The 12,708-nt window shown below is 35.3% G+C and overlaps 1 protein-coding gene across 3 annotated transcripts in view; it reads right to left on the bottom strand.

The window, feature by feature from the left end:
- Window positions 1–12,708, bottom strand: part of ARHGAP26 (Rho GTPase activating protein 26) — a 282,090-nt gene that overhangs the window by 148,195 nt on the left and 121,187 nt on the right. For all 3 annotated transcript variants that reach the window (XM_081317345.1, XM_081317346.1, XM_081317347.1), the window contains one exon: window positions 5,785–5,863. In XM_081317345.1, coding sequence (XP_081173471.1) covers window positions 5,785–5,863 — 79 coding nt within the window. The remainder of the gene's footprint in view (window positions 1–5,784; window positions 5,864–12,708) is intronic.

Genomic DNA, 12,708 nt, shown 5'->3' on the forward strand with positions numbered 1-12,708 from the left:
GATTAAGAAGAGGTGGCACAATTACACAGAAGAACTATACAAGAATGAGCTTAACATCCCTGATAATCACAATGAGGTGGTCACTGACCTCGAGCCAGACATCCTAGAAGGTGAAGTGAAGTGGGCCTTAGGAAAGCTGAGCAACAATAAAGCTAGTGGAGGTGACAAACTGTGGAGGTGACAAACTGTGGCAAGTTCTTAAAGAGATGGGAGTAGCAGAACATCTTATTTGTCTCTTGAGAAACCTATATGCGGGTCAAGAAGCAACAGTGAGAACTGGACACGGAACCACTGATTGGTTCAAAATTGGGAAAGGAGTCTGGCAAGGCTGTATACTGTCGCCCTGTCTATTTAACTTATATGCAGAGCACATCATGAGAAAGGCAGGGCTAGATGAATCAAAAGTTGGAATTAAGATTGCCGGGAGAAATATCAACAACCTAAGATATGCAGATGATACCACTCTAATGGCAGAAAGTGAAGAACTACAGAGACTCTTGTTGCGGGTGAAGAAGGAGAGTACAAAAGTTTGATTGAAACTTAACATTAAGAAAACCAAGATCATGGCATCCGGCCCTGTCAATTCCTGGCAAATAGATGGGGAAGAAATGGAGGTAGTGACAGATTTTATTATCCTGGGCTCCAAGATCACCACAGATGGGGACTGTAGTCAAGAAATTAAAAGACGCTTGCTCCTGGGGAGGAAATAATGGCAAATCTAGACAGAACACTAAAAAGCAGAGACATCACCCTGTCAACAAAAGTGCAGATAGTTAAGGCTATGGTCTTCCCAGTTGCAATGTATGGCAGTGAAAGTTGGTCCATAAAAAAGGCTGAGCGCCAAAGAATTGAGGCCTTTGAACTATGGTGCTGGAGAAGACTCCTGTGAGTCCCTTGGACTGCAAGGCGATCAAACTGGTCAGTCCTAGAGGAGATCAATCCTGACTGCTCTTTAGAAGGCCAGATCCTGAAGTTGAAACTCAAATACGTTGGCCACCTAATGAGAAGGAAGGACTCACTGGAGAAGAGCCTAATGCTGGGAAAGATTGAGGGCAATAGAAGAAGGGGACGACAGAGAATGAGGTGGCTGGATGGAGTCACTGAAGCAGTAGGCGTGAGCTTAAATGGACTCCAGAAGATGGTAGAGGACAGGAAGGCCTGGAGGAACATTGTCCATAGGGTCGCGATGGGTCGGACACGACTTCGCAGCTAACAACAACAACAACATATATATGTGTGTGTGTGTGTGTGTGTGTCTTTTATATGTGTGTGTGTGTATAATTAAGATATATGGCAAGAAATCTTTTCCTGTTGAGAGCTAAATAGCTTGAAACAACTATACCAGTCTCCCTTTAACTCTCTGTTGGATATATATATGTGTGTGTGTGTGTGTGTGTGTGTGTGTGTGTGTGTGTGTACAAATATATATGTGTGTATGTGTATGTGTATATGTATATGCATATACATATATAAATGCATATGCATGTATGTATAAAACACATTGTAGATTAATTTTCTGTAAGTAGATTCAAACAGTAAAAACCAGTCTGAAAAATAGTGGCCTTTACTGTATCCTTTAGAAAATGCTCGTATGCTGAGAAAATTATGAATGGAAGCAAATCCATTGATGAAACAGAAAATGCTTTCCTAGGGCTTAACACATTAGCGGTATTGAAACTACAAGGTGTTTTTTTAACTTAATGAGACTGCAATAAAACAAAAGAGCATGAATCAAAAGTGACTGTGTCCGCCTCTACAATTGTAAATGGCTTTCAGTCTCTTTTTATTCATTTTCTCTGCCTGCCAGGGAAAATAAGAAATTTTGCATCAATACTGGGTGCAACCTGATATTGTTTTACAGTACTTAGTTGGCTCTATGTTAAGCTTTAGGTCTGTTTGAGTTTCTTTCATTAAAGAGAGAGGATAGAAAGAAATAATTAAAGGTGCTTCTCTCATCATTTCCTATAGCTTAAAAGATTTTCAGCATTTTCCATTAAATTGCCATAGAAAGTTCTGAAGTTGTTTTTCAATTCTTTAATTTCATACTCTTATTTATGGTGCAGCTATTATTACTTTTTGCATCAAGACAGTATTTTAGCTGTTCAACTTGCACCAATCTGTCTCTTATAGAGTTTTGTGAGTCAACTGAATATTCACATGCAGAGCTGGGAAAGAAAATGGATTGAATACTTGGACATATGAGCCGGTTCTGATTCATAGATCTAGTTTTTCAGTTGAAGAGATTTTGGTATTTGTGGTGGTAGTTCTTTTAAATTCTAAGCAGCAGTCCGCCAAATAAAAATTATTTGTGAAAGAAGCAGCTTTTTGTATTCTAATATTCACAGAACACTGAATTTTAATTCAGAAAACATATTAAAACTTATTAGATATAAGTCACATAAAAGATAACTGCAGCTTGTTGTACTGTGATTGCCAGTTTGGATTTTTTTTTAAAAAAACACACACCCTGAATACAATTTAAATAAGGAGCATTTTATTTTCAACCAACATACACACTGACTGATTCTTTCTGTAAAGACGAAGAATATGAGAATTCAAAGTAAAACACAATTCCCCCTCCTCCAATTCTTGGAAATAACCTCAAGATCAGCTCCAAAAAGTCGACATTAAAATATAATTTTTAATTAAAAAGGAGAGACAAGCATTAAATAATTGGGGGAGTTAATTTTAGTTGCATTTTAAACTAGAAATAAATTTAGTTCACTTCTTGGCTTCACTAGCTTCCTTGCCTAGCTCCAAGTACACCCCCTCCTGAGACCTTAAACATTTGTGCACACTGATACAGCGTAAAGGAGTAAAGCATTCATGAACCTTAAAGAAAAATAACACTTCACTAATTTTCAGTGTTTCTACCCTTATGAGATCTTTAAATCTGATACTTACACTTCAGATACACTGAAGCAATTTCCTGAATGCTCAAAGCAAATGAAAAGCAGCCATATAAATGTTTAGAAAGCTAACTATATACAAAACGATAAACTGTCAATGCATCCAAACTTAACACACTATACAAGAATATAGTGGCTACACATTGTTAGGAAGTAAAGATTCAGGCCAAGCCAGCATCAGGATTCCAAGGGGCAATTGGTACCAGATGATTAAGAAAAGTTAGCCACTGGATGACTAGGGAGATTGCTTATTCTCTTTATTATTTTCTTTTTCTTTTCTTTTTTAGCAGAACTAAATGTTTTTGATATGTCCCTGTTCCCCATCAACCTCCTCAGTTTTCAGGAGGAATGGTAATTTGCAGAGGGCTAATCCATAAAGCTGAGGTGATGGAGTCCTTGGCAGTTGAACGTCATTTGATATACTCAGTATGATTTTTTTTACTTTTACCTAAAGAAGGACAAACTATTATGAAGTTAGTCCCAATTTGGGAAAATACAATTTGGTTGATTTACTTTACCGAGACCTGCTTATACACTACAGTAAAAGAATAAATCTTTATATTCACAATACTACAATGAAATCACTTGGAATATGTTAACTTGATGGGAGAAGCACAGTATTCCTTGAACAGTTGCAAAGCAACCAATTGATTTAAATGTATTTTCTGCTCCTACTTAATTTACCATGCACAAAAGGTGGAGGAGAAAACTTTTTTCCTTTTCACTCTCTCCGTATAAATTAATAAATATGTGCTACATTTAAACGATTACACTTTTTTGCACAGTTTGCATATAGGCTAGCATCATGCCGAGAAAGGGTTTGATTCTCCGCAATAAATCACTCCACAGCTTTAAATATTAAAAGCATGAATTGCTTTCCACCACGCTGCTGGTTTTTCATCTGCAGTGCTGCTGATCGTTTTTTGAAGCAGAATGCCAGCTGCTCAGATTGGCAGTTCTTGCTAACAACCACATATGCTAAATTATGCATCTCCAACAGGCATTCCTAGGTTGGTGGCTTCTTCTACTATATTATACATTTAGCCGTAGATGTATTAGAGCCGGATAAAAGAGCAGTACAACAATAACAATGCAGTATCCAACCGGGAACCTCATGTGATATAATATCAGTTTTGAAAGGACTCCTCCTCCTCCTCCTCCTCCTTCTGTCTTCCCTCTCTTTAACCAATTACATCCATATCTTACTCCCACCCCTGGGCAAAGTATCAATGGCTGAGATTTCTGTATCAGCTACTTTTTCCTATGTGGACTTGGTTCTGGAGGGGAAGTCTTCTCATAGAGTTAACATTTGATGACATGCCTTCTGGTTTCCCAAATGCCTCTCAGCACTGAATAAGCAATTAAGAATTATTTATGGCTGCTCCGTTGCTCTTTAGCAGAGTCAATTGCAGGGGGGGGGAAAATTAGGAGTAAGGGCGGAAGGAGGGGCGATTCCCAAATAGTTGGCACAAACCACACATATCTATACATATGCATTTACATGCTGTAGTCTAACAGTCTAACAGATTCCCTCTTCAGAAAATTTGTTCAAACCTTTTTATGGCTATTTTTCTTGGTCAACTCTTGAGTATTTTATTTTATTATTATTCTAGAGAAAACCCTAAACATAAAAAGGTAAAAGCATATCTAGGTCTTCTCATCACAGTGTATCCCAACGCATCACAGAAAGTAGCAGTTATCGAAAGAAATTATGTGCAAGAAGTCAAAGTCAATTTGTAGAAATAGACCCAAAGAATTCTATGTAAATTAGAACAAGACAGAACAGGACAGAACAGGATGGAACAGATCAGAATACTTTATTGGTTAAGTGTGATTAGAAACACAAGGAATTTGTCTCCAGTGAATTAGCTTTCAGGGTACATCCAAAATAACAAAGTAATAATAATCATAATCACAATGTAATAATAATCATAATAATGATACCAATAATAGAAGGTAGTGGAACAGATGAAAAGGCTAAAAGTAATACAGCCATACTACATAGGTAAATATAGACATAAAACAGTACTGTGGGAATTAGGTGTTCAGCAGAATGATGGCATGAGGGAGGAAAAACTGCCTCCGTGTCTAGTTATATTGGCATGCAATGCCGGGTTTTTTGTTTTTTTCTTGAGAAAAATAATAATCACCAACCACAGAAACAGACTACAGAACCTTGAAAATAAAATGGGTGCCCCTGCAGATATAGCAAGTTTTGAGGACATTAATTCCCACTGTGGCCATTTAAGCCTTGGTGGAGCAGTGGGCTAATGCCTCCTTAAGTAACACCAGCTGCCTGCAATTAGTGCAGGTTCGCATCCCACCAGGCTCAAGGTTGACTCAGCCTTCCATCCTTCCGAGGTAGGTAAAATGAGGACCCAGATTGTTGGGGGCAATTAAGCTGACTTTGTAATAATGCCGCTTGGGGGTGTGTGTGAAAGACCTAATAAGCAGGCATATACGTAGAATGAAGGCTACTGCTAAGCTTGTAAGCCGCCCTGAGTCTTCGGAGAAGGGCGGGATATAAATGGAATTAAAATAAATAAATAAAAATAAAAAATTTAACAAGTTTTCAGACAGATATATTTTATCTATTTGTCTAATAATCATGACTTATCTCTCATATTTTTACAGCAAATGTATGGCAAATATCAGGGCTACCCTGAGAAACAGAACTGAATTTTCTTAATAATACTCATAGGGAAAGCTTCCATGCCATCTTGCAAAGAAAATGGAATATTGCCTCAAGGACTCTATCAAAGGATTCTTCTGCAAAAACTACAGAGACATCCAGTGAGAAAGAACTGCAACCCAAACCATGAAAGGTTCTTTTGATTATCCTACTTAATCCCTATTCATAAAGATTCTTGCTTACTGGTTCTCGGCCATCCATTGCTTCCATCCACAGCCTTCGATCCTCTTCAGAAAGTGCCTGCATTGTAATCACTCCAGGCCTGCAGAGATTAATGGAATGATGCCGTGAATAATAGGTTTAAAAATAGGAAATAGGAAAAACAGAAGTGGTAAACCAGGCAAATTCAGCAAAAGCTGCCACAATGCACCTTTCCATGATTCAGACTCAAACTCAAGTGGGACAAAACTATGTACATTAAAAAGAGAGAGACCAAATTAGAATATCATCAATTTTTCTCACTCTTCACTTCAATAGATCTGTTAGGCTTTAAAAAACAAACATTCTAAGCTACATATTTCAAATATTCATAAAGGTAATTAAAATAAAAAAGAATAATCACAATAGGCTGTCAAAACACAGTCACACAATAGAATCTTCATAAAAAAGCAATCACGGAAAATTCTCACTGATTAAATTGATGGGGTTTGCATTTCTGTCAAAATCTATCTTCATATTTATATAGATTACATGAGTCAGAGCAGCATCAAAGCTTCCAAATTATCACTACAATCTTCCCTCAAATTGATGTGGCAATATAACTAATCTACTAAGGAATACGCATTTTCGATAATAAAAGAAAAGTTGATTTGTTAATTGATTAAATATTTTGATTCAAAGTTAATAATCTACTGCAATTAAGATTCAAAAATGTTCTTCTTCACATTCTTCACTGTATTGGTTGATGGAAAGAAATAAAACAGCTGAAAAACTCATTTATGAAATTGATAATAAATAGAAAGTCATCTTGAATAAAATGACTTAACATTTTAATATGTTTTAAAAATGAAGCTTCAAAAAATTCTTTGAGTGTGGTAGATAATAATAATAATAATAATAATAATAATAATAATAATAATAATAATAATAATAATAATAATAATAATAATAATGATGATGATGATGATGATGATGTTGGAAGGGACCTTGGAGGTCATCTACTCCAGATAGCTGCAAGCGATTAAGATCACAACCAATAATTGGAATTATACTCTCATATCAAATGGAACAACATAAGAATCAAATCACAAATAGTTCGTGTTGACAGAGTTCCAAAGGATGAATTGTCTTTTATTATATATATCAATAGATCTTCTCTACTTCAAAACCCTTGTTATAAGAGAGTATTTGTAAGATACCATTTGTTTCCTCTATTCACCTATACCAATCTTTTTCTACATCAATACAGTATATGTTCGTCTTCACTGTCAGTGACTATGCTATAAAGCTACTGTCATATTTCTATTCTGAGGGGAGTTAGGTTTTAATGTTAATTTACTGTATTTTGTATCTTTAATGAAAATTGGAAAGAAAAATGAATAATCACATTTATCAATGACTCACAGAGTCATCAGCAAAATCTTTTGCGTATAAATATCTGACCCTGCTAACTATTGCAAGAAACTGTTCAATCAATGCATGAAAACTCTGAAATGAAATGGAAAACTATAATGAAGCATATTAATGTGCCTCACAGTTGTAAGAAAATTAACATATAGCACGAAAAGTGACATTTGGCTTCTGCCTCAACAGCAGTGGAGAAGGAGAATAAGAATTTAACTTTTAATAATAGAAATTTAGCAACTGCCAATTAGAGACTCACAGTTATGTCTACAAAAAAAGCTCACACAATTTATCCGGGAAAGAATGTAAGCTCTACAGATGTAAAATATTCAGACTGAATAAATATTATTTTTACTAATCTCTTTCTGTAATAATCTGAAAGCTATAGAAATAGCATTCTGAAAAATATTTGTCTAAAAAACACCCTAATTTACAGCTTATCTGAAGTACTGTGCTGAAAATTAAATTTGTCAGTGCAAGTTTGTTTTTTTTATACAGGCTGTTTTTTCATAGAGATTTAGCTCACTCTTTGCTCTAATCTAGCATGATCCTTCTCTTAAATTGAAGCAGAACAAATCTCTGTTGAATGCTTAACAAACCTGCTTTTAACTGAAGCTAAACAGAGACAGAAGCAACAATGAGTTTTTGTTCTTAGGATTAAAAATAAAAGAAGTTGAAGCACCTTTCTCTCTTTTAATCCATACTTTGTTTTCATTATACTGTTTCTACAAAGGAACTTGATTTTTTTTAAAACACATGGGTTGGAAATCTTGTTAACAGACAAATTACACCAAGCAGCAAACCTAGTGCTAACAGTGCACACTCTAGAACAGGACAAATCAATCGTAACAGATAGCACAAACAGGTAACTGTATGAAGTCTGGGACTATGTTCTTAGAAAACTTGGCAATGTCTTTGAATACAGTCAAAGAGTTGCTTGTTAAGTAGGCAGCCATATAAGGTTAGTGAGCAAATGAGTGAAATCAGACTTCTCCTTTTGTCTGAAAAAGACTTGCACTATCTGTTTATTTCTTCCAGTCAGGCATTACACTAATTCTACAAAGCAAAAATGGAAATGTTAACCTTCACCATGCTAGATGTTAAATTTCTTATAGCATTGTAAAAGAAAGTGTTTGGAGCGTTTATTAGACACAAAAAAGTCAGTAACCAGTTGGGAGACTCCCACTTCCTCCTATCTCCCCCCCCCCAAAAAAGTAAGAAGCATTACTTCCAACCTAAGAAGCACTACTACAGTATCTTTTGTTTTTCTAAAAAGTCTAAATGATTGCAACTAAATATCCCTTTAAAAAGTAGCATCCAAATCTTTGGCATTTTTCTTTTTAAGAAAACAGCATGAATTAGCATTTATACATCTTCTCCAAATGAGTGCCCTCCAGAAATATATTCCAAAGTAACATAACCTAGGAATAATGCATGTCTAAATCGTATCTGTCTTGGGTCACTGGCAAGGGAAAAATTCAACTTCCAGCTTAGCTGCACCTATAAAAGAAGGAAGAGAAGGGCAGGGCCTACATGGTGTATTCTTTTAATTACTACTACCTGTACTTTCTGAACGCTAGATTCTACAGTAGAGAAATGAAAAGAAGTATAAGTATCATTCAACTTGCTTGAGTTACACCAAACAATTACTTAGCTAGCTACAAGTGTACTATATCACATTTATAGTTAATTAGAAGCCAGCATTTTCTTACCCTATTATCCAAAATTTATTTTTACAATTCAGTGAGGTTATAACTATTCACTAACATAAGCAGCAAGCTACATTTGAAGATCACCACTCATACTTCTCTACAAAACAGTGAAAAACAGAGGGAGCTTTAAATTTACTTAGCATTAGCCATAACATGATAATTTCAAGATTTTGTTCATTTATAAAGGTCATTGGAAATGTGACACAGCATGAGAACAAGTACAGGTTGTATTGCATTTGACCAGCACAGAGCTCATCCCGAGAGAAAGAGAAAAATGAATATATAAACAAAGCTGAAACACTGCAGGTAAGAGGGGTAAAAAAAAAAGAGAGAGAGAGCCTGCTATGCCAACACAATCAATGGCTACGGGCAATGCAGAGGCCTCATGATACACTGTGATTTTTGATTTTTTTAAAAAGAAAAAGCAAAACTTTAAGACATAAACCAAAAAGAACTATGAACTTAAAAAAAACACCTTAGAGGTAACTTTAAAGAGAAATATATTTTAAATTTCCAGATTGTTCCATCCAGAATGACATCTGTACAAATAAAAGACCTCTTTTAGAAATAGCATTGTTGTTATAACCCATAAACATTGTTGTAAATTATGTTTGACAAATATTCTCATAACTTTTGACTTTTTAAAAAATTGTTTTTCATTTTATTTATGTATTTATTTATTTGGCCAAAGCAATCTCTTATAGTTTTCCATAGATCTGAATTATTTTCATGGCTAGTTCTTGAAAACTTGTTCAGAGTTTAAAGAAATTCTGTGCGGCAAATCCAATATGATTTATCACTATGATTGTGATTCTTGATTAGGAAGGCAAAAGATGTTTTGAAGCTGTGAAGAGCAGCCACACCATCCAATATAAGGCACTGGTGCTTTAAGGTGTTGTCTCTATATATCCGAAAACACTTTTTGTCTTAAATCCAAAGTGCAGCAAACTCCATTCATCAGATTCAGACTCCAGAACTTTCTTCCAGAGTTCTTCCAGAGAAACTGTCTACTTAAATGCAAGAATTCTCCATATTATTGAAAAGAAATCCTTGCTTTTAAATAAAATAGTTATATATCATTCTTAAAATTTAGCATTCAGGATAGCTATTTTAAGCAGTTCTATCAAATCCTCTATCTTCCCATTCCTCATATTGAACAAATTATTTCCCATGCTTAAAAAGAGATTTGGGTGAAGATCAGAAGAAGTGAATGTCAAGAGCTAATGTTTGTACTTGCCATTTCCAGATTTTACATGAGGAGTTAAGGCAACTGCTTTGCATTCTTTATTTAACATTTTGTCACCTGAATTATGTATTTTGTAATTATTATTTCAAAATTATTACTACATGCTTTCCTGTCACCTGAAATTTTAATATAGCAACTTTATGGGGCAATATACTGACTTTAGCCTTAAGAAAAATCCATCCATATTTAACATAATAAAAGCAATCTATGGTACATACATAAGTTCTAGCATGATTTTTCAGGATGCTCATAATATAAGCCCCACCCCAAAGATAAGCCCCAGTTAAGATCCGCAGCCAGCATTTAGTACTATATTTCCCCAAATATAAGCTCTAACTGGAAAATAAGCCTTAATGCATCTTTTGGAGCAAAAAATAATTTAAGACATGGTATTACTACGACAGAAAGACACCTTCATTTAAAAAAAGAACAAAAAAAAACCCCTGGGCTTTGTGAAAAGATTAAACGTGGGCTAAACATGGCTAATAGCAAAATGCATAATCTACAAGTAAGGATAGCTAAAAAAGAGTGTGACCTGGTAATCTGTTTGGTGAAGAATCAATCCAGAAATTTTTTTTTCACCTCCCTGTAAGTCCAAATACTGCTTCTTATGGAAGTGAACATCAATGATCTGGAAGTGGTGAGTAACATGCAATCAAAATTGTATTAGAGATTTGTGATTCTGTTTTGACCTTATATAGGTGGCTATTTTATAAAAATGTCCTGCAGGAAATATTACACATGTCCTGAACAAGCCTCCCATAAATAATATTCTAAAGTAGGCATGTTAAACTGCTGGCCCGTGGGCCGGATGCATCACAACGAAACCACGCCCTCCCCATTGCTGGCAATGGGGGAAAGTCACGTGATGTCACGAGTTTGACATGCTTGTTCTAAAGGATTAAAACTTTATACACTGGTATTCATCAATAGGATAATACACAAGCATAATTATTGCATAGATTTAACAACACTACTTGTTGAGAAAATAATGGTTAAAAACTGATTTCACATTGATTTTCAAAAGCAGAACAAAAAGCTACACATAAAACTACACAAGTTTCTGCTCAATTTAATTTTGCCATGTGTCTCTATTTAACATCAATGGTAGTTTGTTATATATAATATCTCTATCAATATTTATTTTCCAGTTGAGCTAAAAACTAATAAAGCAGGCACAGCTGCCACCTACAGGCTACATCATAAGCAGATCTTAAAATCCAAAATGGTTTATGTGGCTTTATAACATGTCATAACATAAAATTTTACTCATGACATAAAAAGGCTGTGTGAAGGTTTCCTCGGCAAGATTTTAAGACCACTGAAACAACAGTTCAAGGAATCTGTTATATTAAGGTTTTTTTCCCCAGGAAAGAAAACATTATATATAAATAAGGCAGGGTCAATTTAGGGGGAGGAAATAATATGCATATTTATGGAGAGGATATAATTGGTAAGACTTGCATTCTTTTACAATCTGGTTTCAGCCTGCATAGACTGAATAATGTGTACATTGCAGTTCCTAATTCTTTAAACATGCCACTATATGCAAGAAAATGGAGGTATGTGGATATAACCAATTTATCTTCTTTTTGCATACTTGTCCCATTCCCATCTCATCTTCAAACACAGAACATGAATGTAGTTTTGGTCATATGCTTAGCTATGATAAGACTTTTCAAGTTCAGGACCTAATCCTGCTTCATCGTATCTGCTAGCACTTTACTCAGACAAAATAAATTCACAAGAAAATTTTAACTGGCCAACTTAAAAAAAACAAGTGCAAAATTAAAAAAAAAAGATAAAAGGAGAACATCCCTTATAGCTACCACTACCATCTCCCTGCAAACAAAAATGTTATATATGCAAAGAAAACTGGTAAATAGTCAGAATTCAGTTTAGTGAGATTTAAACAATATTTTCAACTTTTGTGGTTACTGTATGGTTAAAAGCATGAGAGATTAAACAGGCACTGAATCAACATGTATTCATTAATGCAATATTATCCTGTTTGATCTGAAGGAGTCTTGATTTGCAAAGTATTAAGAAATGGAACCCTTTGAAGACATGGTACCACTTCATCGTGCATGGATCTCTGCTGTCCACAGTACAGAACTTGAGATGCACAGTCTTTACATGTGTAAAATCTCTTTGAAGTTAAGATTGTCTCTTGGTGGCTTCATGGATATATCCATGCAAGGTTTTCTGACATAAGGTGTTTCCATTGCCTCCCGCCAATTTTGTTTTGTTGCTGTTAATCTATGCATGGTAGCCTAGCAGTTAAGATGCTGGGCTTGTCGACCAGAAGTTCAGCAGTTTGAGACTTTAGTACTGCATGATAGGAGGAACTCCTGTTCTTGCCCTAGTCCCTGACAACCTAGCAGTTTGAAAGCACATAAATCCAAGTAGATAAATAGGTATCACTTTAGTGGGAAGGTAACAGCATTCCATGCACCTCAGCATATAGTCCTGCTGGCTACATGACCACAGAAATGTCCGTGGACAAAACTGACTTCCTCAGCTAGGAAATGGAGATGAGCATTCTCCCTTAGAGTTGGATATGGCTGGACAGGGGAAACCTTTACT

The sequence above is a fragment of the Vipera berus genome (assembly GCF_964194415.1).
Source record: "Vipera berus genome assembly, chromosome: 2".
In the NCBI taxonomy this organism is placed as follows: domain Eukaryota; kingdom Metazoa; phylum Chordata; class Lepidosauria; order Squamata; family Viperidae; genus Vipera; species Vipera berus.